The sequence below is a fragment of the Anguilla anguilla genome, chromosome 3 (genome assembly GCF_013347855.1).
Source record: "Anguilla anguilla isolate fAngAng1 chromosome 3, fAngAng1.pri, whole genome shotgun sequence".
Classification (NCBI taxonomy): domain Eukaryota; kingdom Metazoa; phylum Chordata; class Actinopteri; order Anguilliformes; family Anguillidae; genus Anguilla; species Anguilla anguilla.
This window is the reverse complement of record NC_049203.1, coordinates 59,171,472-59,196,156: the sequence shown is the minus strand read 5'-3', so window position 1 is coordinate 59,196,156 and position 24,685 is coordinate 59,171,472. Positions and strand designations below refer to the sequence as shown.

General features: G+C 44.0%; 2 protein-coding genes across 3 annotated transcripts; both read right to left on the bottom strand.

Annotated features, from left to right (window-relative positions):
* Nucleotides 1–121: 121 nt before the first annotated feature.
* Nucleotides 122–13,250, bottom strand: mus81 (MUS81 structure-specific endonuclease subunit). 2 transcript variants are annotated; one of them, XM_035410174.1, is made up of 17 exons: nt 13,236–13,250; nt 12,731–12,882; nt 12,510–12,639; nt 12,269–12,402; nt 11,422–11,538; nt 10,603–10,683; nt 9,951–10,039; nt 7,614–7,760; nt 7,096–7,245; nt 6,743–6,870; nt 6,011–6,123; nt 5,657–5,776; nt 5,189–5,284; nt 4,710–4,850; nt 4,073–4,176; nt 569–652; nt 122–437 (listed from the first exon to the last, which is right to left on the bottom strand). In XM_035410174.1, exons 2-17 carry the CDS (start codon nt 12,869–12,871, stop codon nt 371–373), a joined length of 1,842 nt encoding a protein of 613 aa, XP_035266065.1. In that variant the 5' UTR covers nt 12,872–12,882; nt 13,236–13,250; the 3' UTR covers nt 122–370. The 2 variants fall into 2 exon arrangements, with proteins under 2 accessions (XP_035266065.1, XP_035266066.1); XM_035410175.1 differs by having other exon boundaries at nt 13,167–13,242.
* Nucleotides 13,251–14,888: 1,638 nt separating this feature from the next.
* On the bottom strand, nt 14,889–23,799 carry ovol1a (ovo-like zinc finger 1a). The gene is made up of 4 exons (XM_035408305.1): nt 23,221–23,799; nt 18,062–18,303; nt 17,052–17,277; nt 14,889–16,354 (listed from the first exon to the last, which is right to left on the bottom strand). Exons 1-4 carry the CDS (start codon nt 23,318–23,320, stop codon nt 16,005–16,007), a joined length of 918 nt encoding a protein of 305 aa, XP_035264196.1. The 5' UTR covers nt 23,321–23,799; the 3' UTR covers nt 14,889–16,004.
* Nucleotides 23,800–24,685: the final 886 nt, after the last annotated feature.

Below are 24,685 nucleotides of genomic sequence, written 5' to 3'. Positions count from 1 at the left end.
CTGGAAACTGCACGACATGCTTTACCAAAACACTTATTTACACAAGCAAGTAACCCAGTGTAAAAGTGCAACAGATTAAATAAAAACTACACATTTGTCAGCAGGGAACTATAATACAGACACTTTTTCAGCAACCTTTTATTATTTAAAAATATGTCTATTACAACAAGAAGATTTGATCTACAAAAATTGGGATAATTCTTTTCTGCCTGCACAGAAATGGTTCTGTTCATTTTAAATTGGGAAAGGTGTAGGTGTGTGTGAATGTGTGTGTGTGTGTGTGTGTGTGTGTGTGTGTGTGTGTGGGCTTGCGTGTGTGTGTAAGTTTCTGTACAGGATGAGTAATGTGTGAGTATGTGTATGAGTGTGGCTATGACAACGGTCCAGGAGTGCAATACAGCTGGTAGACAGTGCGGCTCAAGGCTGGGCCCAGATTCCTGAAACACACCGAAAGCCAGCCTTCACATCACACTCACTACATACAATACCAACACGTACATCACAGTTTGGATCGGTAATTCTTTTAACGCTACGTCTTGTTAAAAAGAAAAACAACTTGGCTGCAAACCTTTTCAATTTCCCGTATCTGATGGAGGACAGGAGCTTCTCCCGCTCCGTCTCGGTGGGGCACCGTTCATAAGCCTGCAGCAGACTGGGAGGGAAGGAGGGAGGAAAAAGGTACTGAGACTGCCATGGCAACGGAGAGGGGCGTGACTGCTTGGGCGTCTCAGCTTCCCGAGTCAAGCAGCAGCTCGACCAACTGCTCCCCTTCACCCCATGCCCTGCCTCTCCTGTGCAGAAGAACCAGCTGCCGCACTCAAATGCATCCATGCCATACCAATTTGTTTTCACTCGACACTTGGAAAGTCCATCCATAATAACGCACATGTCTTCTGAAACATATGCACCTTCTTTTTGCAAGACAACAGCTTAGCTGGGAGTGGGGACATTTGAGTTGGGAATTTGTCAATCCAAGAATTAGGTCTCAGATGGATTAAACAAATCGCAAGATTATTTTAAGTGTGGCCTTGGAGGTTATGCAGCATTTCAAATAGGAAAATAAATAAACGTCATACATACATCTTGGTTTGAAAAGATCATTCTCAAACATATGTTGCATGATTTTGATGGAATGATTGAATGATTTTGACTAAATGGAATGAATACCATCTACCTCCAAATGAAAACACCTGAGCAAATCTATAACCTGATTTCCTTTGTTTAAGTTTTATTTTTATTTTTTTACTGCTGTGTCCAGTATGCTGGCTAGTTTACCAACCAGCTAGTTGGTGACTGATGAAAGTCTGATGACTGAAAGTTTGTGCACTTGGTTATTTGTTTGTGCGCCTGAGCACCCATTCTGTATGCACATTTTAATATGTAAGCATGAACTAAAAATCAGTATCTTGAAGACGTATGGTTAGTATTTTGATTTTCCCCACTTAAAAATAGAGTATACTCATTTTCCTTCTGCTTTACCATCTATGACTACATCTGTCTTGTTACATTGCCCCTTAGGTGCAAATTCATGCCCTATAATTGGATGCATCAGATCATATTACAGCATGAAATACCGAGAAAAGGCATATTTATTCTACAGTCATTGAGTCATACAGACTCAGGTCTGTAATGGAGACAACTGTACCAGAGGATTGCCAAATGCAAAGGCAAACTGGGGGCATCCTACTAACCAGAGAAGTCATTAGTGATTCTTTTTAGATACATTTTTGGGCATTTATAGCTCTTAGAAACAAAGCTGTATTTATTGAGGCTTAACCTTTCCATTCATTCATTCTGAGACAACAAGGTTCTAATACAGTGGTGTCAAACTCGTGCCATGGAGGGCCGTGTGTATGCAGGTTTTCATTCCAGCCTCAGATCTTGATTATATAATTAGTTAAATTATTTGCTGAATTAGGGATGCAGGTTTGTGCACAATGGTGACCCGACGTCTATGGTGACCCGCATTGTCTAAATAAAAATTTTCTTATATTCTGTGCTTCAATGCAGTTAAACGCATATGGCTGAATGAGTAATTGGACTCAATTAAGGCAGCATTAATTGGTTGGAATGAAAACCTGCATACACACGGCCCTCCATGGCACGAGTTTGACACCACTGTTCTAATATGTTAACCACATTTCTGTGCCAAATTGTATTAAATTGCAAAGCATCAAATCACCATGTTTATCATTGTTCTCAATCAAAAAGCATCAATCCCCCATAAAATATGAGGAAACATACAACTTAAACTGCAAATCCCTTTTCAGCCAAAGGTTTACAACGGTACTGTACGCCTAAGGGAAGCAGCACAGCTGGTTTGACGGTCATGTGTGGAATCAACGCTACCAGGGTGTGTGGAAGTTAAGTGCCAGCACTGCCTACAGGGACCACTGTCATTAGCAGGGGCTTAAGTAGCTTTAGCCAGATACCATCTACCGTGAAAAATCAGGTTAATAAAGTACCTTTTCTTCTTCATTGGCAAAACTTGAAAATTACCTTAATTGACCTTTTTAAACTCAATTTGATATTTTCATTTTTTTCATTTTATTTTCATTCCCCTGTTTTTTAATCTAATAAGAAAGGTAAAATGATATAAAATAAAGGAAAGACTTAAAAATGTTTGAACAATGTTAACAAGTTTTACTGTAAGTAAAAGGAATGTTTTTTTTTTGTCGCTGTCATTAGTCTCCAATTTGATGAATCATCCATAAAACAGTGAGGAAATGGCTTTGGCAGCCGTGTTTCAGTTTGTAAGTGGTTCCGTTTGAACAGGGCTGTCCCAGTGCTCACCTGCTCACTGTGCTGTAGCGCTCACCTGCTCACTGTGCTGTAGTGCTCACCTGCTCACTGTGCTGTAGCGCTCACCTTCTTACTGTGCTGTAGCGCTCATCTGCTCACTGTGCTGTAGCGCTCACCTTCTTACTGTGCTGTAGCGCTCACCTGCTCACTGTGCTGTAGCGCTCATCTGCTCACTGTGCTGTAGCGCTCACCTGATCACTGTGCTGTAGTGCTCACCTGCTCACTGTGCTGTAGCGCTCACCTGCTCACTGTGCTGTAGCGCTCATCTGCTCACTGTGCTGTAGCGCTCACCTGCTCACTGTGCACACTGTGCTGTAGCGCTCACCTGCTCACTGTGCTGTAGCGCTCACCTGCTCACTGTGCTGTAGCGCTCACCTGCTCACTGTGCTGTAGTGCTCACTGTGCTGTAGCGCTCACCTGCTGACTGTGCTGCAGTGCTCACCTGCTGACTGTGCTGTAGTGCTCACCTGCTCACTGTGCTGTAGAGCTCACCTGCTCACTGTGCTGTAGCGCTCACCTGCTCACTGTGCTGCAGCGCTCACCTGCTCACTGTGCTGTAGCGCTCACCTGCTCACTGTGCTGTAGTGCTCACCTGCTCACTGTGCTCACTGTGCTGTAGTGCTCACCTGCTCACTGTGCTGTACTGCTCACCTGCTGACTGTGCTGTAGTGCTCACCTGCTCACTGTGCTGTAGTGCTCACCTGCTCATTGTGCTGTACTGCTCACCTGCTCACTGTGCTGTAGAGCTCATCTGCTCACTGTGCTGTAGTGCTCACCTGCTCACTGTGCTCACTGTGCTGCAGCGCTCACCTGCTCACTGTGCTGTAGTGCTCACCTGCTCACTGTGCTGTAGCGCTCACCTGCTCACTGTGCTGTAGCGCTCACCTGCTCACTGTGCTGTAGCGCTCACCTGCTCACTGTGCACACTGTGCTGTAGCGCTCACCTGCTCACTGTGCTGTACTGCTCACCTGCTCACTGTGCTGTAGAGCTCATCTGCTCACTGTGCTGTAGTGCTCACCTGCTCACTGTGCTGTACTGCTCACTGTGCTGTAGAGCTCATCTGCTCACTGTGCTGTACTGCTCACCTGCTCACTGTGCTGTACTGCTCACCTGCTCACTGTGCTGTACTGCTCACCTGCTCACTGTGCTGTAGTGCTCACCTGCTCACTGTGCTGTAGTGCTCACCTGCTCACTGTGCTGTAGTGCTCACCTGCTCACTGTGCTGTACTGCTCACCTGCTCACTGTGCTCACTTTGCTGTAGCGCTCACCTGCTCACTGTGCTGTAGTGCTCCAGAATGGCGGCAGCTTTGTCTCCGGAGATCCCGCTGATCTGCATCAGCTGCCTGGCAAACACTTCCCTCACCGTCTGGCACTGAGGGAGACAGGCTGTTATACACACCCACACGCACATGCACACACGCGCACACACAGGCAAGCACGCGCGCACACACACGGGCTGGCACACACACACGCAGGCACACACAGGCTGACACACATGCACGCACGCACACACAAGCTGACACACACAGGGTGGGGCACACAGACACAAGCTGACGCACACATCCACATGCACGCACACACTGACGCGCAAATCCAAGTTAGCAAGATTGTGTGTAACTGTCTCGCAAAAATACGGGACATACACACGTCTTTCCCTCTTACAAATACACACAGTTACAAGGGTGCAAATATCCAATAAGACAAATAGAATATCCTGAAATATACTTTTACATTAGCACCCTCTGTTTTAGAGACATCTCCACGTTAAAATATAAGGACAATAAGGTTGTACCGTTCATGTGATTTTTCACGCCACACAGGTATGCATATGATAGTCACAGAAACGGGCAGATGTAAAGACCTGTGACAGGGATTACGACAGAGCCAGCACACAGGGGGCGGTACCTTGTTTTTGACGGCCCCGTGGTTGAACTCGGAAAAGGAAAGGAGATAGCAGGAGGGGCTCTCTTTCTCTCTCCCCGCACACGGTCCCTCGCTCCCTCCCTCACCTTCTTCCTCTCTCGAGCGACAAAACAGCGTTCTGTTCTGGGTGTGAGAACAAGGGAGGCGGAGTCACGTAATGGAAACGTCACACTGCTGCTGACCTGCGTGGCGTTTGAGCTACAGTGCAAAAACCGTGGAGTGTAATATGCTCCTGTTCTCCTGGGGGGCTAGTGAAACTCCCCCCAGGAGCTCTGAGGATTGAGTACGCATGACAGAGATCTGCAATCCTGCCCCCCTCCCTCTCTAACCAATCTCTTGCATGACAGAGATCTGTAATCCCACCCCCCTCCCTCCCTAACCAATCACATGCATGACAGTGATCTGTAATCCCTCCCCCCTCCCTCTCTGACCAATCACACGCTCAGCATGCCACAGCTCACCTGGTACAGTTTCTGGAGTTGTCTGGTCATGACAGTCAGGTATGCGACAGACTCTTTCACATCCTGCACTCTCTTCACAAAGAAGCCATCCACCACCTGAGTGATGCGTGTACAAACACACAGACACAACACACACAGACTTTTCAGCTTTTTGTACATTGTAAACACACTACAAACTACCTGGCGACTAATGTACACATGTGCGTGTGCATGCACACACACACACATCTCAAGGTCACAAAAGGGTATCTGGGGACTACGTTAAATCAGTACTGTTTGCCGATGTCTTGACCATGGTATGTGTTTGTGTGTTTATGTGAGAGTTCATTTCTTACCACAGTTCTGTTGTGAGTACATGCATTTGTATTCCTGGATGCTAAGTACAGTTCATGGGAGTGCCAGTGTGTAAATGATCCTGTATTCAGGTGTGCGTGTATGTGAGCAAGCGTATGTGAGGTAGTGATGCACCTGTGTGTTGACCATGGCCTGCTGCAGGGTGCTCTCAGGTAAGCTCAGGTGAGCCGCAGCTGATCCGCACTCTTCCACCAGGTAGATCGGCCTTCGCAGACCGCACCTCTTCAGACGGAACTAACAGACAGAGGAGGACACAGAACGCAACACAAATGGTAGGGCGGAAAGCAAAACTAACAGAGAAGGGAACAAACAAAATTGAAGAGGAGAGGATGAAACAAAGTGAGGGGGGACAGGCAGAGGGAGGGCAGGGGAGAGAGAGAGAGAGGGAGAGTGGGCTGCCCCACCAGAATGGAGACTGACAATACACAGGTTTGGCTCCTTTCTCCGTGTCTCCCTGAGATTGGTTACCTTCTGCTCCCTGAAGCGGCCGTCGATGATGCTGCCGCACAGGTCATCTATCCTCTTCCTCTCGATCACGTAATCCAGGACCAGCTCCTTCCCCGGGGGAGGCCGCAGCTGGCCTGGAGGGAGGGGTCAAGAGCTTAGATTACAGCCGCAGCGACCACACAAACTATTACCGGCATCACCATTACTATTATTATACAAGATCGATATATCATCGATTATGGGAAGCCCCACTCCAGGGCACTTACATGAGCTCCAATACTGTCCCTTTCTTAACCAGTTTATTAAAAAATCATCTCTCTTTTTAAAAAGATCTTATAATGACAGTTTCACATTGAATTCTCACACCTGATCCTTGAGTCCAATGTTGTGATCGCTACAAATCTCTGGATTTGGGATTCTGAAGATCAAAAAAAGCCATGACAGTGAATTGGGCAGTTATTGAAGAGCTTTGTGTTTGTATTTGCATCCTCACACACCACTAATTCTAAAGTTCACCGGTTCAGGTGCCCACCTAGCATGCAACTGATACGGTCTGTGCGGAAATGAGGATAGGCTCACAGCGCCACCAAGAGCCAAGTAACGAGTACTGCAGCTAATTGTTAGCTGTGGTATAATGACCAGCAGGGAGAGGGCTAGAAGACAAATGGACAGAAAGAAAATGGAACGGGTGTGCTAGAACAGGCAGAGAACAAGACGACGCTGTGTGTGTGTGTGTGTGTGTGCGCTTATTACCTGGTACCGGTGCAACTCTCTCACGGGCCACCCACAGGAAGTCCCCCACATTCAGCTTCCTGATGTCAAAGGTCACGCCGTTCCTCTGGAGCTCCTTGACAAGTTCCTGCTTGCGTGCCGTGCAGCCCCTGTTCCCAGAACACACCCCTGCTACACAACTACACCGCAGCTTCTGACTGTAGCTACAACTTCAACCACCCACCCACCAGCCATGCAGTCAAATCCCCAGTGCTGTCTGGCTTGAGTCTACTCAGCCGTGCACCACAGACAATGCAATGGAGCGCCGCAGCAGCGCATTCAATTCATCAGACGCAGCACAGGCCCACGCGGTGGTGGTTGGATTGCTGCCGTACCCGGTCGTCTCGATGAAGTCCACACACAGCACGATGTCATAGCAGCCGGGGAGAAGCGCCTCTCCCGACGGCCTCCTCAGCGTTTCAGCAGCCTGGGATTTTCCTGTGACGCCGAACCCAGGCTCGGGGAGGGCTGGCGTCTCTGCAGGGCTGCAGAGGTAGAGGGAGAGAGAGAGACAAAGTCTACATGAACCAATTTGAATGGAATCAGGTAGTGTGTGCGTGTGTGTGTGTGTGTGTAATGAAGTCTCCAATTAGTAATAAAGACAAAGTCTATATTAACCTATGTGAATTAAATTATGTAGTATGTGTATGTGTTTGTGAGAGAGAGAGAGTGAGTGAGTGACAGTGACAGAAAGAGAGATTGTACAAAAAGAGGCCACATCATTAATAAGATCAGCATGCAATTTTCCACCTTGACACAGCTCCATGGTACTCTTACTAAGCCACATCACAATCTCCTCAAGCAGTAGCAAACAGTGAATTAAGTTAATTATTCATGTTAGTTATCCACTCACCAGCCTTCCCTCTCATCCTCATCCTTCCCTTCCTCTAGCTCATCCTCCGTCAGGTCCACGGCGGGGGGGCCTCGTTCGCCCATACTCCCCCCCTCGCTGGCCTCCAGTCGCTCTGCCAGGGCCATGCCCTGCTCTGTCAGAGAGTATCTGCCACACAGCCAAGGATGAGCATCACGAGTGGGGAGTCACTGTAAGCACCAGATACTGCCCATCTGTCCGCACAGAACAAGGCCCACTTCAAAAGTTCTACTCGAATACCAACTGCATAATCGTCTCTACCAGTGCTTACAGCCCCACGTATTGCTTACTGCACTGTTTTGTAAATAGATATGCTTGTATTCTAGATTTGCTTTTAGCATTACAGTGGATATCTGCCTACAGGAGGAGGCGGCAGAGCATGTACATCTTCCTTATTTTACAGCCATGCTCATCACCCTCACTTCCTGTTAGCAGGGATGGTTGGCGAGCTCCACAGTGACGATGGTGATGAGTGGCACCGTGGCACATTAAAACACAGCACTGGGCCCAAGTCTGGTGGCTCTCAGATGGGACTTGGCTGCTCAGTCGTAGAAAAAGTCTTCTTCATTACTTCTTTATTACTGCATCACTCAGCAGTGAAAGAGCTACAGGACTGAGTTACGAGACAAACAGTAAATCAGTTTTCTTGTTGCCATGGACACCTTGCATTTAAGAACATTCAAAATGGGCTGCATTCATCTATGTCCAGATAATGAAATTAAGTACTATTCAGATTTTAATTCAATAAGTAATAATATTCTTACATATTTCGGAAATGATAAATGTTGTCATTGCTTTAAAGCAAAGAAGTGGTAGGCTGCTATTGTCTCAGTTACAGTAACAGCTTGTCTGACAGAGTAGGATAGTACATGCAACCTGTTCAACCAATCAATAAATAGTAAACAAAAGAGAGCCGTCGTCGTCTTAAAGAACCAGAAATCTGTGGGAACAGAAAATCAATGCGGGGGCCATTTTGAATTCCTTCACACACAGAGAGAAGTGCTCCGCAAGAAAACTGCGGAGAGATGCACAGCACATTGGGCAGGGAAGGAGAGCTGGAGGGACAGGAAGTAGCTGCCATTGAGCTCGCCGACGGGTTCAGCGAGCCACTGCTCCCCCAGCGGAAGGTAGAAAACGCTCCTCATCTCACACATCACCTCGTTCGGCGAGGCAGCGCTTAGGTAGTCAATACATGTTCTCCCCTGACGAGAGCTCTCTTTAGACCAGTTTTCCATGCTCACCACAGTACATGCATCCTGCCACTGTCATTAACCGCTACAACGCTGTTAAGGCTATCACCTGCATACAAGGGGTTCACAAGAATCGCTAACTACATTTTGGATAAACGTGGCAAGCATCACCACTTCCTTGAACATGATGCTTTTCGACACTTTACCGCAATCTATATTCAGTGACAAAGCCATCACAATGCAGGGAAAAGAGGAAGCAAATGATAAATTAGCTGCACGTACATTTTGTGCCAGTTGTTGGTCACATCTGGCTGGCTACTGTTATAAATCCCTTCCGCATGTAAACGACAGGGAGGCGTTCCGGTCCCAGAAGCCGTGTGCCCTTGCCATTTGAGAGTACAGCAGAGTCCATTAGTAATTTATCACATATGCTAGCTGCATGTACGCGTAGCAGCACACGGGATAATGGTGCTGTGCTGCCCTGGGCCCTGCGTGATTTACCGACTCCGTTTGGGACCGAAGCCGTACGCAGGGGCAGCACGATGGAGCACGGCGACATTAGGGTGCGCGTACATGTTTCAGACAGTGACCGTTCAATTCAGCCGCTCAAAACTCACTCAATTACATTTACTCCTGGAAAATAATGAACACGGTCCACCTTCTGGCGGACGTACAAATCACACTTTAATACCTGCAGTTTAATCCTGCACTGAATGGGAGACACGATTGATACATTAGGTGCATAGTAGTATAGTTTCACACATACTGTACATTATAACAGCACATGTTCGAGTGAAGCTGGCTGTTATCAAATTCCAGGTGACCTAAATTTTACTGTGGGGCAATTAGACAGTGTTATGCATGCAAAGCAAGAGGGCAAAGGTAAGCACACAGCTCTGCAATAGGTAAGGCATACCACTGTACCGCAGAGTTTCCCCGTGCAGTGCTTGCCTGTCTAATTCACATCCTAAGTATACTGTGATCATTGTAATTATTAAATATTTATACTGTACTAAATAGCTACAAGCCTTAACGCCATGTTGTAATAGCATGTTTCCATGTACTTGTGCATCTAACAGATACTACTGCAGTGCAGTCAGTTGTGCAGCGACAGGGCAGTGTGGATCACCTGGCGGGGCTGTGAGTCTTGATGAGCAGGTCCTTTTGTATGAGTGTGCTGACAGAGGACCAGGCGGTGTATTTACTGCCCAAATCCGGCTACAGAGGGATGACAGAGAGGAAGTGAGAGAGTGCGAATGACAAAAAGACAGGGTGAAAGACTGCAACTTTCACATACATATTTGACAGAAAGTAAACTCATCTCTGAGAGGGGCTTATAGCAAGTAGATCAAAACTGCCCAACCCTGTTCCAACCCTCTACCATCCAGTACATTTTCTTTTCAACCCTAATCCGGCACAGTGGATTTGACAAATTCGCAGCTCAGTGAGATAGCTAGCTGTTGAACGACCTGTGCTTTGGTAGAGTTGGAGTGAAAACCAATAGGACGGTAGATCTCCAGGAGCAGGGTTGGGCAGCCATTGAAGTAGAATGTTTGTAGTTTGTATTGAACTACAGCAGAACCAACTAAACATTCAAAATGCTTTCTTGATAGCACAACCTGCCTGTTGACAACTTAAAAATTTGAAGCTGTCGGTCTTCGTTTGAGGTGGGGTACATTATCATAACCAGAAGCATTTCGTTTACTTTCGTCTGCATTGGGAAATTGTGCATTAACAATTCAACGCTATGACCCTTCAGAGCAGCGTTCCCCCTGACTCACCGCAGAGAACGATTTGTCACACAGTGGCTGAGCTTCCCGCTGCAGCTCCATCTTCAACATGAAACCTTTGCTGCCAGGAATCTGAGTAAAAACACGACAGTGTTTGAGTAACTCTAAACACTCTGAATACATTTCTCGTATGGCGTGATGTAATGGCTCTGAATTCACTCAGGTCAATAGCGATGTGGGAAGATCGCTGCTTCTTCTCCTGTAATGCAATAAACATATTTTTAAAAAGAGCAAGCCAAACATAAAGGTACGGGGCAGTAGAAGAGTGAGTAGTAGAAGAGAATAGCGTAGAAACTTCTGTGCACTGTAAGTTCTAGTTTACCAAGCCAGAGCATTCTTTCAGGAAGACCTTTCGACCCAAAAATTGGCAAACACAGTGAGACTTTTCAGACTAGAGTACTATTGTTCTCTCACTCAATCAACCAATTAACCTAATTTTGATTCACATGGGTGATATGGGTGTTTGATAACTTTTTTCATTAAATAAATGAAATTATTTTTAAAATATGTTTTGTGTTTAGTTTACTCCAGTTCCCTTTGTCTAATATTACATTTTGTCTAAAGATCTAAAACGATTCAGTGTGACAAATATGCAATTATAGGGGACATCAGGAAGGCGGCAAATCATTTTTCTCAGCATTTTACAACCTCAGCCACCAATATGGCTTACATAAAAAACAATCCAGGAAATGCTGAAAAAGTATTATCCAGGTTAATGTGATATAATGTACAATATGGAAGATGAAAAATCATATGGCAAGGGTCAGTTAAAAATAGCAGGTAAGGAGGAAATAAGCACCAATCCAATACCTGACAGTGTCTGTACAGCGTGAGAAGGACAGCATAGCCACCTGTCCTTTTCTGTGGCACATATTCCCTCTTCTTTTTCCACCCTTTCTCCTTTCCTCCATCTCCCTGTAGATTTTTCTGGAAGGGCAGAACAGGAGAGTGACTCAACTCAACTCCCCAACAGGCAACTGGCCTATTTTCAGTGGGTCCATCACAGAAGACACATCGCTGTATTTCTTATGGACTCAACAATAAAAATCATTTTCAGTATTTCAGTGAATTTCTGTGTGATTACAAATGTAAAATTGTCGAGTACAGAGCCAAATCAAGAAAAATGTATATATATCTTTGTCCCAAACATTACAGAGCTTGCTGTATGTAGCAATGCCTCACTTTAAAATATCATCACAGATGTACAAGGCATTGATGCCAGCTTTTAGAAAGGCTAAAAAAGAATTCCTTCCAAACTCACAGAAGCAATTTTTTAAAACTCATCATAAAGACATCATACTATTTTGCTATGTGGATTTCTCTAATGACAGCCTACTGACCCAAAAGGAAATACAAACAAAAGGAAAGAAATGTACAGTGCTGTGGTAATATTAATAATTACGATGCAACACAGAGTTCTTTCATTTTAATTTGTCATAGGCTGTCCAGTTGTATTGCCTACCCTCTTTGCACCATTCTTCATTTTTATAACTTGATAAAAGTAAGTTTTATCTTTCCCAGTTGGTTTATAGTGTTGCACTGTTACACGGTCACTGTAGCTATAATAGATTTTAAGGTGACACAAAACATGACTTATATATGTGTTTTATATAAAGTACATTGTCCTCTGCTGTATTTGGTGTAACTTTCCACTCACCGAATTTACATTTCCCCTGCCTGAGGTATCTGTGGAGGTTTCCGAGTGGGGCTTTGAGGTAGCCAGCTTATTACTGCGTCTGCGTGGAGGATCAACGCCGCCGCCGGGGAGCGAATGGATTGGGGCGTCTGCACCTGCAGAAAGACAAAGACACAGTAGAGGACCGATTAGATACGTAGCAATGATTTAAGACTATGCCGCTTGCCCCCAAAAGCCCATCAAGATATGTCTTACGTCTCACCGTGCTCTTTGTAATGCCTTTGCAGCCTGTCGTCGAGGACCTTACAAATCCCGTCGCCGAAGTTCTGCAGTATCTTGGCCTCTTTTCCGTTTCGCAAGGGGAGAGGATATTTCTTTAGAGAGTTGATGGCCTGAGTGGGCAGTGATGAGATCAACACAACGATGAAATGGAAAGCCGCACTTTATAGAAAACCCTGTCCACGCGGATTTCAGGCGACTCACCTTCTGGTAGACGTGCTGTGTTTTCATGCCCCGCTCTTTAGCTTGGTCTCTCAGTTCGCTTAGCCAGTGGAGGAAAAGAGGATTTGGACAGGGTGACAAAGCACGCTTACGACCCAGACGGACCGCTTCGGAGGCTGGCATTCCTCCACACGCTGGGAGAAGAATACCAATCTTTAGCTTTCTTGATTTGCAGACAGTTATCGATACCCTGTATGCCCTGCCTCCGCTAGCTACCCAGCTTATTACGTTACTGCGTTGCTAACGTACGCTAACACATTGGCTAGATGAAAACGAACTTGCTGTGCAGTGCATACCAATAAAAGTTAGCAGACCACTTTATTGATAGTAAAACAATGCAACACATAAGACGCTCCGAAATGGCATCCTATTAACTTGTGAGCAAACATGCAGTTAATCATGTCCACAAAACCCGTACCCCAAAAAACACTTCTATATGAATGATTGGATTCAACCCCGCAACTTCACAATTCAAAACAGTCTGTACCATAAAGTTTTAGCAAAACCATATGAATTGCCTTTTGCCATATCATCGAATGCTTTCACAGCGCCGCCTGCAGTCGTGAGTGTATATTTGCTTCACCCCAGCTTACTCTGTTTTGCTCATGAAATTTCCAAGAATGAATGAATAAATAAGCTACTGTCGATAGAAACCAATTAACTGTTCAGGGAGTGAAACCTCCACATCCACGGTGACGCTGAGCTATTGTCTCGCCTATCGGGACTTCCGGCCTCGGCCAACACAGGCAAGGTGAGAATTGCCTGACAGCGTATCAATGCTTACTGTACCTGGATACGCAGTCCCAGTCAGATCCCCGTCAATGACGGTAGATAGGCCTATGTACACCTGTGTTGGCACAAGTTCTAAAACACGAGGAATTCTTCAATGTATTTTGTTTGTAAATATTGTATTTTACCGACTCATATTAGCCATTATTTCTAACAGATAGGTCTTTTTTCCGTGCACTATATTACATTTCAGGCCATGCATTGGCCTACAAATCAAAATGCAATTTTCGTGTGCTTATTTTTATAAATCAATTACGCACGACTACATCCATACAACCATAGTTAGCCTACACACCACCATGCTGGTTTATTATTGATTTTGATTACTTTTATGTAAATGAATTAATTAATGAATTGATTAATTAATTAAGCAATGACGCCAAACGTCGCCGTTGCCTCCGAAGAGGCTATAGGCCTATATCATTGCTGTGAAAGTACAATGTTGGTGTATGACAGCTGTGTGCTGGCTTGCTTTCCTTTTTATGTCTTTTTGTAGTGCTCGAGTTCACGTTCAAGGCATGGTATAGCCTAAATATAATTGGTTATTCATATTTGATTTCAGTAGTTACTGTAAGCTTCTTGTGAAACATTACCTGAGTGTGTTGATTTTTACACTGCCAACTCTAGCTATGTGTTACTAGGTCTAGCTTGCCTTCAATGCCGAGATAGATAAATTCTAAATATTAAAATATATAGCTGCTTACGGTAACCACACGTCCATAATATGTTGCCATGGTGTAGCAAGGCTCCCAGAATACCGTTAGAACCCGGGAATCCTCTGGTGGAATACCTGGAGAGTTCAGTCGCTGGATTCCACCGACAAGACTCAACAAGACCTGGAATCTGACTCACTCCACACACCCATACGCACAACCATACACCCACACAGGTACTTTTTCCATTCATGCTCAAGACTAGCCTTGCCTCTGATGCCAAAAGAAACTGTGCTGTCTACAGCATATAACCATATATAATTGATGCAGACACAACAGAGAGAAGAGGAATACTGTAAATTGATTTCAGGTACCATTCATTTGCAGTTGAGCAATCCCACAACAATTATTAATGGCTTACAAACCACCCTTCCTTCCCACCCAGCACAACAGAGCAGCAAATTAACGCCTTGCAACATAGTACAAGGATGTGCAGTGAACCAGTGTCTTACAAAATATTACATTACAAAACAGTATGGTTAAGTACAGTGGACTGTATTACAGGATATATAACTATTATACACTCTCAGAAAAAAGGTATAAAAAGGTTTCTATAAAGGTGCAAACGCTTGTCACTGAGGTGGTCCTATATAAGTACATAAATTGTACCCCTAGCCAGCAATATATTGTATTTTTAAGGGTACATTTGGCATGTTTGTTCCCTAAAGAACAAAAATTGACCTCCACTGTTCCTTTATTTCTCAGGGTGTAATATAGTTACAGCACATAATTACATCACAGAACAATCTTAACTGCTATACGCTGAGAGAACCAGCCATGAAATGCATTGCATAATGTAGCACTACAATAGATGAAAAAGTGGTGCTAGATTGCTGTACAAATACAAGGATGAATTGGAGTAGGTTTAACTGTTCTATATTCTATACAGCCTTTGGCAACACCATTATAGAGCTTCTGTACCACAGTAAAGTGTCATTGTGAAATACATTCAAATGCAAAAGATAGTCCTGTATTGCTTTGTCATCACACATACATTGCTACGACTTTTTTTTTTAAAAACCCACACTTAACACACCATTACGCTATTTACAAAGAAGGCACCATTTTGTTTGTGTATAAAATATATATATATTAAAAAAAACAAATTCCCTTCTGGGTTAACAGTACAAATGACACACCCTGATAAATATTAATCTCTATACCGATATGTGTGTATATCTACAATCCAGTAAGAAGTTATAATCTCCAGAAAACATTTAATTTATTCATAGTCCCCCATTTCATTTTTCTGTACATGACTGCCAAAACATAATCACATTTCAGTTACATGCATAGCCACACTCACAGTACTGTAACTCCTTTGAGGAAAAAAGTACCACAGTATTGATAAATTGGATTAATTCACCTGCATGGTCCTGTAAAAATCTTTCTCCCTAACTGCAACAAAGAAAGCAATCCAGCAAAATGTCACCTGCTCCCATGCAGAAATGATTTATTCTTTACCATCAGCCACCATGCAGGCCACCATTTCAGATACACCATCTCACACTGGAATATGCAGTGTTTCTATCATTTTAAATTCACGGGAGTCTGAATTGTAAACTTCAGTGTCAAATCAAGTACAAAAAAAGGTCCGTCTTTGCCGGGTCCTCCTTCCATTCCTCTCGGACTCTCCATCGTCCTTTCTCTCCTTTCCTTCAGAGCACACGTTTCATCGGAAAAATGTCATTACGGTTTTCTCCCTCCCTTTATATTCACCCTCTTCATCCCCTCCACCCCTCGCTCCCGCGCCCTCATCTCCCCGCCGAGCCGGCCGTGTCGTCGCTGTCGGGGCAGTGCTGGGACAGCGGGGAGCCGGAGGAGAGCGACTCGCGGTCGGCGCCGGCCAGGGCGGCCCCGCCCGCCAGCTTGCGGGCCTTGCCCCGGAGCAGGACGCTGTGCGGGTGCTGGGTGTGCAGGTGGAGCACCAGCGCCTCCTGCGTGGGCGCCGTGTGCCCGCACTCCTCGCACACGTACAGCTTGCTGCGCCGCTCCTTGTACGCGTACTGCTGCGTGACGCCGTGGATCTTCTTCATGTGCGACTCCAGCGAGCAGCGCTGCGTGAAGGCCTTGTCGCACAGGCTGCACTTGTAGGGCCGCACGCCTGCGGGGGAGGGAAAGCGCACCACAGCAGGGGGGTCAGTGCATTGGGTAAACGCAGCCAATCAGAGAGCGATACGCGACGGGTGTTCACAGGAGGGAAACACAGAACAATGGGCAGATTGAAACTGAATGATAAGCACACTCCCTCAGCCATGCTGACCCATTTGTTGCCTTCGGTCCATCGTTATATCTATGCAGTTTTTGCAAAGGAGCATGCTATAAGGATGGAAGGATTGACCATCTACCATCCCTGGCCATCTACCTTTTTTTTAAATAACCAATTCCTTTCTCCTTTATCATGGTGCATAATGATAACATGATGACAGTCTATGGTAAGACTTTAGGTAGGGTATACATGCCTTATGGAGAGTGCATGAATCTTAAGATCCAGAGTAGCATACCACGGTGTTCAAGTCTGATCATGCACATTATTACCCAGATACGAATCAGTCAAATATTCACCAAAAAAAGAAATAAATAAAACATCAGAAAAGCAGAAAAACTATATAATCCTTCACTGAAACCAATCAGTTCTTTGTCTTACTACCCCAATATTCTAGTTTAACATGTGTATCTGTTTTGAAATTGGACGTGCAGGCCCTTCTACCCATTTGATTCAGGTTTGATGTGCCAGGAGACCCCTCTCCACCCTCACATCTGCGGAAGGGAAGCACAAAATGGCGGGGTGGGGGGCTTACCTGTGTGAGTTCGCACGTGCCTCTTGAGGTCGAAGGTGTCGTTGAAGCCCTTGCCGCAGAAATTGCACGGGTGCCTCTTGGTCTCGTTGTGACACTTGAGGTGGCGGTTCAACATGCGCTGGAACTGGAAGGTCTTCTGACACACCTGACACGAGAACGCGGGCGCTTCCAGAGCCGCTGGGCTGGAGGAGGCCGACACGGCACCTGGAAGCTCACCTGACGTCACCTGGAGGCGAGAGAGACAGCAAAGCATGAAGAGTGGGATGGAGTGAGAGAGCGGATATACTGGTTGGAGTTGTAAGCGAAGACGCAGAACCTCCACACCCATGTAATTGATCAAGCGTTTCTGAATGTAACTGTAAAACTGAATGTATTGCTGTCGTGGCACATTCCAAAAAACTATTTTTCAGTTAATGAAATGAAAAGCTTACGTTGACATACACCACAAAAATTCATACAAACAAGTGTGGGTGTCTCCATGCAGATTCTTAATATTCCAATCGATTTGAATTGCACTGCCAATGATTATGGCAGGTGTGCTCATGACAATGTGTCTAGTGCCCAAAACAATCATGGTTCTCGTTTCAAAGCAGCATCAGCAGCACAGGAACTTACAGAGGCTAAAATGACCACTTAGGCACATGTTTTATATTTGTGTGTTGTCCACCAAGACATTGTAATACAAAAATAAAATCATTTTCATTATTTGAAATGTAAGCAATCGGTAGTAAACCTCAGGTGTGAGTGTGCTCAAATCCAGCTGACAAAAATATAACTATAGGACTATGATTCTTTTATGACCTTCATTGTGCAAACAGATCAGTACACGGTACCCTAACCCTACACCAAGAACCTTTCTGGGACCAGCTGCCTCGTGGCCATTTGCTACACCACCTTTCCATTGAATCTCATTCAACCCTCCTCCACTCAGATTCCAAAAACCCATCTGATCACGTCCCGGTCCCCTCTCTCCGATTCTGTCGGGGGCGCGTTTTTCTCTGAACCCTCACCTTGATCTTGGAGCGGACGTAAGTGCTCTCTGCTGCCTCGTCCAGTTGCCCCGGCGTGGGGCTGCTGCGCTCCTGGCCCTGCGCGGTGCTGGAGGGCAGCTCCGCCGTGTGTGTGCGCGCGTGGGGAGCGCGCTCGGGGACGCGCGTCTGTTTGCCCTGGTCATGGCGCGGGGAGAGGAAGTGGGCGGACTCTGCGGGGCTGGCTTCAGACTCCTCGGTGAGGTGAGGGCGCACTATAGAGACTGGAGGCAATAGACAGAACAGCGAAATTACGCACTGTCGATTTATTTGGTTAGCAGAAACACAAATGTGTAGTGTTCTTTTAACTGCATGTTTTACATAGGCTGATGACTTGAGAGCAATTAAACAGCCTCTGCAATGTCTAATCAAGGTTTTGAACTTGTGATCAGATCCAGAACATACTTTGTCCGACATTTATAAGATGCACAATTCATACATGTCATATATGTGCACGTCAATAGATGTTTCATATTGTTGTCGAAAAAAGAGGGTTTGAGCCAGCAATGAAAAGGTGTAAAAACAAGCAAACACAAAATCTCAACAACTGACAAACAAAAAACAAGTCAGCAACCCTTAGCATGGAGGTAACATTCTAATCATCAGTCATCCACTACATTGCACACGCTGAGCACATCACAGTATGGTGCATTATTTTTGAGACTGGCATCAATATTTTAATCCTGCTTTACAGTAATTAACATGCAAATATTACAACATCCATCTCCAGTTGCCACTTGACAATTACACTGCCATCACACAAAATCACGGATCCAAATAAGGGCTTCTTCTCCCAGGGAGCAGGCAGTGTGTATTATACTGCGTGAAGCACGCGAATGCGTGCGCGTGTGTGTATTGACGTCATTTACTCGTGTTACAGTTCAACCTGTCTGACAAGCCAAGCCAGATGTACAGGCTTTCCAAAACCACGCACACAAGACGCAAGAGTATACACTGCAACAACCATAATATTTTATTAATCATGTAACGCTGTACATATGCTAGCCTACAACACAAAAATATTGATTCGTTTTAATATTTCTTTATAATACTATGAATATAGCACGCAAAGTAAAACCCAATTAAACTGCGAATAACATAATTCGATCATCAATAGGCTTAACTATAGTGGCAGTGATCGTTAATCTGTCGTCGTATATTAGGCCTGTAGCGTAAGAAAGTGTACGCTGTGAAATTCATGAGTACACACACGCTTAAACTATTTGATGAAACTGCCTGGAGTCAAATCGGATAAATTGCAAATGATCGTGCAAATGAAGGCCGCACCATTGGTAACGGTATATAGTTACAATCATGAAGCAAGAGGGCATCATTTGCTTCATCCATGAGGTTACACTAACGGTCCTACAGAAGTCCCCATCCTGACTCGTTGTTTTTTACATCGAGTAAGGTACGGTTTGGCAGAGGTTTACGCGGATATTTAACTGCCAACTGGAGGCTCGACGCTTATACAACGGATATCCCAAAGACGCGAATTAATTCTGCGGGGAAATATGAACGTGAAAATATGAAAGTTTTTTTCCAGAAATCATGATATAAAAAACAGGTTACTCAACACCTGGTCTTTGTCATTTTCCCTTTACCTTATCTTTCATGTTTACACATCTTCGCCCACACACACCCAACCTGTGTATAGCCTGGTTATCCCCCACAGCGAGACTATGCCAAATATAAATCGCGAAAACTGGTGAGCGGTAATCAGAAGGAAAATAAAAAGATGGTTTTCTTCAATGTTATTTTTTCACGGAAATCACTTTAAATGACGTGCTTCAAAAGATCATAATACGATTTACAATAACATACGGACAGCCTATTTATTTTCACGTGCACATCGCATGGTGAAACAGAACAATTCACTTACTTTCGGTTAAACTAGCACTTAATATAGCTGACCAAGCATTAAATGGGCTAAATAACAGGTGCCAAGCATGAAGTGGGCTAAATACACAATCTCAGTTTATCAAAAACCAAAATTTATCTTCCATATTCTGAATAAGGTCATAAGGGAAACATTTATGAATTTTTAGCGCATTTTATAGCTTGGTAGGATATTTAGCATTTGGAATTTAAAAAATGTTGTAATTGAGTCAGTTAAATGATGTTTCTCTGTAATAACAAATACATACTACTGTTTATTTAAATACTTTATTCAAAGAAAACATATAACGTACACATTATGTGTTTTATGATAAGGCTTAAGTAGGTCTAGTGATGCATAGTGCCATACACAACTGCAAATAGTGAATACGCTTATACCTTTAAAAATCTCAGAAAGATTAGGATAACCAATCGTTACAAGCTAGGCTCCATGATTTTATATTTAAGCGACATTATTCAAAAAGGTTTAGAGATTAGTTGTATTAGGAATAGCCTTGCCTATTATTGTTGCAGCACAGCTGTTGCTTGATATTGGTATATTTGTTTTATCATAACATTTTGTCTCCGGTTACCAACAAGTAGTAAACACGTCATATTATCCATGGGCACTGATAACCCAAAGGCCTGTAGTTCCAGCACATTAGGATGTAAAAATATAGTAGGCTATATAGGCATAGTGTAAGGAATCGGAAGAAAAGGAGCGATAAATGTTCGCGCTATATAGGTGGGGTTTGAGAAATCAAATTGAAATAGTGAAGTACTCGGGAGCGCAGCAAAATGTAAACGTAGGCTAATTCATGAGTGGTTGGGCTGTTCCCTGTTTGCTAAAGGTGTTGCGTGTTGAGGTGGCCAGCGCAGTAGTCCGTTATTTCCTTCACTGTACTAAACATTAACTCACCATCGCAGCCAATGCGCGCGCAAACGCGCTCGCACTCACACGCCCTCGCATTCACACACGTAAACACGCGCCGATCTCAGTCAGCGAAAGAGAAAGATAATATAGGCTACATGAACGCGCCAACTGATAAATGATACGGAGGTCCTTGGCGAAATCGCATAAACTCTGATTACTTCTCAGACTAAGGTCAAAGCGGAGTAAATAATTACTAGTGATCACGAAAAATTGAAAGAACTTCTGATCACACTATATAATACCATGCAGTAACCTCGGAGCCTATTATAACAAGCTGAGATATAGTGAAATGTAGGCTACATATTCGAAACATGCTCACAAAAGTAGCCTAGCAAACCTTATATTTGTATTAAATTAAATAGAGCTGGTGATCCAGCAACAACGGCCAGCGTATCCCTTCGCGAGTCATACGCAATTAACATACCCATTAGCGGTAACAAGTGGAGCAGGCGCAACAGGTACTCTGACATACCTAGGTAAATTGTGACAGTGCACGGATTTCCAGCTTCCTCATGTCAGACACGTTCGAACCGAACGTTTGGAAAATGTTGTAGGCTGTACCAAAACTGACACTAAGTACACAGTAAAATGTCCAATGTTAATTCAACTCCAACAGAGTACATATGGGTTCAATAGGGATGTACTCTGAACAATGTGTTCAAGGTACTCCGTAGGAGTTGATTTAACACTGGACATTTTACCGTGTAGACCTTTTATACGTGAAATATTCTGAATACAGAATACATCTCCACTTGCATACTGTGCTGTTAAATAGTAGCATTCCGCCTATATGTTGTGCACTACATTATACGAAAGGTGGCCACAAAGTAATTCAATTCAGTCCAATACTCCATTGCCACATCAACGTAGCAGTTGCAAGGAATGTCCCTCAGTGTGTGCCCTCCAAACATAACTTATACAAAGTTAGAAACATCAAAAGTTTCATCAAACAAATCCCTCCATTAGAACCTGATCACAGAATAAATGTATCTATCATAAATGCATACACATAGTCATTTAAAGCTGTAAAGATCAGTTAAAACTGATATTGGACACATGTTGGTTCAAAGTAGTAAAGTGCCAGGCACATTCAAATATGAATCCTCGAATAGTCCCCTTTTGTAAAATACTGGTGCTAGCCATGAGTTCCTATGGTACAAAAGTACAAAAACAAATTCAGGCTTCCCTAACTTCCATAGAGATATTATGAATTGGGGTCCTTGGATCAGTTTTGATTGGATAGCCAAATAATTTGAGGAACTAATAACAGGCCCATAAAGATTTTCTATATTATTTAAAACGAACCCAAGAGTTACAGGAAAGTAAGTGCACCCACCACCTGTTATTGTCACGGCATGGCCTGTTGCATTAATTTACTGAACGTTGATTTATTTGACTCAACCGACTCAACTGACTACTGTTGTTCTTGTTAATGTTGACAGCTGTAAAAGTGTAGAATCCTGAATGTGTTCTGAGCTCTGATTAAAATGGTAAATGATTACAAGCAGGTCTGGGGAAGCGCGGAATGCTTAGGGGGAGGGGGGTCTTTAGGCAATAAAATGAATGACGCTAGAAGCATTCCGTTATGAACTGCCTACTTTCTTTTGGTCTTTATATAATCAGAGAAGCCTAGACTTGGAAGCCTCAAAGTTCTAACTGAATAATCCCTGTAACTTTTTTGTGAATAGCAGTCTTTGAAATAAACAGTTATCTTTTTTTAATGGATGCGTTTCAATCCAGTGTTTCCTTGAGGGGAAAATATATACTTTATATATTCTTCATTTAGCAGAAGCACGGTTTTAAAGGTCCATATAAAGACATTTATATCTGACCTCGAACAACTGTTGTCTTATCATGCCAAGCTAAATGCTGGATCTCAACGACTTGTGAGCTAGGCAAATTGTGCGTCGCGTGGTGTTGCAACTGGGTTTCAAGCTATAAGGAAGCCCGGCGGGTTTGAAGGTCAAAATAAGGAGCACTAACGGCTCCCATGCAACGGCTTTCTGGCTGAGACAGGCATGTAATATTAAAGAGATCATTAAGTTGTCTATATATAATCACGTGGAAACACCCACTGCCAAACTGTATTTTTTAATATTAAAATAAGTAAAAGTAGGGCATCGCTAGGAGGCTATATAATTAGTAGCTATTCACTTTCCGAAGACATTCTTTGAGGAGTAGGGTTACTCAATGCAACTAATAACATCGTTTCTTTTTTGCTGCTGATAAATGAAATCAGCGCATTACATGATTTTTGGATGGCATTAGTAGTTTCTGTATTATCCACCGTTATTTCCACCGTTGCAGCAATAAAAAATGAACATCTCACCTGGTATGTAAATATCTCCACGTTCATGATCTCGGACCTCGCTCCAATTCCGCTTGCCGGGCGAAACACTCGCCTTTTTCACCAGGAAGGCTCGGGGCATGGTTAATTTCTCCTAACTCCCTCCGCTATTTTCCCCTAGGTTTCCGCTCTTTCCCCGAACTCTTAATTGGTAAATTAAGGGAGTTAGTTCCGACTAACAATACATGTAACGATTATTTTAAATACACTTCTTCGCTTCAAACTGTGAAAACAACGCTTACTCAACCAAAAGAACAGAACCGATACGGTCTATGTTTGTTTTATGTGCTCCTCCCTCTTTTTTCTCCCTCTACAAACTTCAAGGCTACAGTTTTCCTCAGTTCTTTTAGCCCAATATTTATACCCTTTCTTAAGCGTGCTCTTTCTTCCTTTGCTCCTTTCCGCTTCGATAAACGGGAGTGTCTTCACCAAGGTGAGATACGTAGCCTGTGCTCCAGTAGACCGGTGGATCCTGACAGGTATGTTTTGGTAGTAACGGAACAAACGAAATCCGCCAGTTAAATATAGAGCCACACGCACCGCACAACACGGCTCATTCAAAGGTTGGACTTACCGCAGGTACACAATTGGGCAGGAAACAGGTAACACCGCGCATGCGCCTGGAAATAACGGTGACAACAAACCAAGGCGAGTCTTATGTTTTACCTGTTCAACCGGTTTTTTCTTAACCATTCCGCTCAGAGGTGGGAACAGAGAAAGAGAGAGGTTGATGTAGGAGTGAGGGGGTGAGCGAAAACGACGAATGCGTTGGTGAAAGAGAGGTTTTTAAAAAATATAAGACAAAGCAAAAAAGTTTGTGAAGGCAACCGGTTAGGTCGCTCCATCAAGAAGGCATAGGCCTACTTAATTCCTGCTTTAATACAAAGGCGTGTATAATCGTAGGCTACAGAACGGGTGGGGGAGTTTAGGGGAGTATTACACAACGCATAACTGATACATAGTCTACATAGGTATGTCGACATGAAGGCAGACAGAGCCATACACGTGTAAAATATCAACAAACTCTGACAAAGCAGAGGCGCCCATATAGGCTACACGACGCCGTTATTACGGTTTTGTCTGCATTTTATTCGGATTTTCTTGTGATTCCGTTGATTTTATTAGCACTGGTCTGTTGGTTGTATGCACTCACCTGTAGGTCACTGAATTAAAAGAGTCTACTCAATGCGTACACTTAATGGACTCTTTGTTAATGAATGCGTAGCCTACATTTATGAGTGCAAAATATGACTTGACTGGAGAGAACTCGGACGAGAGCTGTGGAAGTTCACAATAGATTCTTGTTCCCTGACAGGGTGTGTATGTATACATCACCAGAGCCAAAACTGAAACATCCCAATTGACAGGTTTTACAATATCATTGTCATTTGCATAAGAGAATGAAATGGTAGCACTGGTAAAAACAAATAAATAAATAAATAAATAG

Coding starts and splice junctions, on each gene's coding strand:
- mus81 (XM_035410174.1), bottom strand. CDS start 12,871: ATGCCAGCCTCCGAAGCGGTCCGTCTGGGTCGTAAGCGTGCTTTGTCA. Junction 11,539..12,268: donor GCAGGGGAAATGTAAATTCG/GTGAGTGGAAAG, acceptor CTGCCCTTCCAG/AAAAATCTACAGGGAGATGG. Junction 5,285..5,656: donor AGGCCATGGTCAACACACAG/GTGCATCACTAC, acceptor CGCATCACTCAG/GTGGTGGATGGCTTCTTTGT.
- ovol1a (XM_035408305.1), bottom strand. CDS start 23,320: ATGCCCCGAGCCTTCCTGGTGAAAAAGGCGAGTGTTTCGCCCGGCAAG. Junction 18,304..23,220: donor TGGAGATATTTACATACCAG/GTGAGATGTTCA, acceptor TATTGCCTCCAG/TCTCTATAGTGCGCCCTCAC. Junction 17,278..18,061: donor ACGTCCGCTCCAAGATCAAG/GTGAGGGTTCAG, acceptor TCTCGCCTCCAG/GTGACGTCAGGTGAGCTTCC.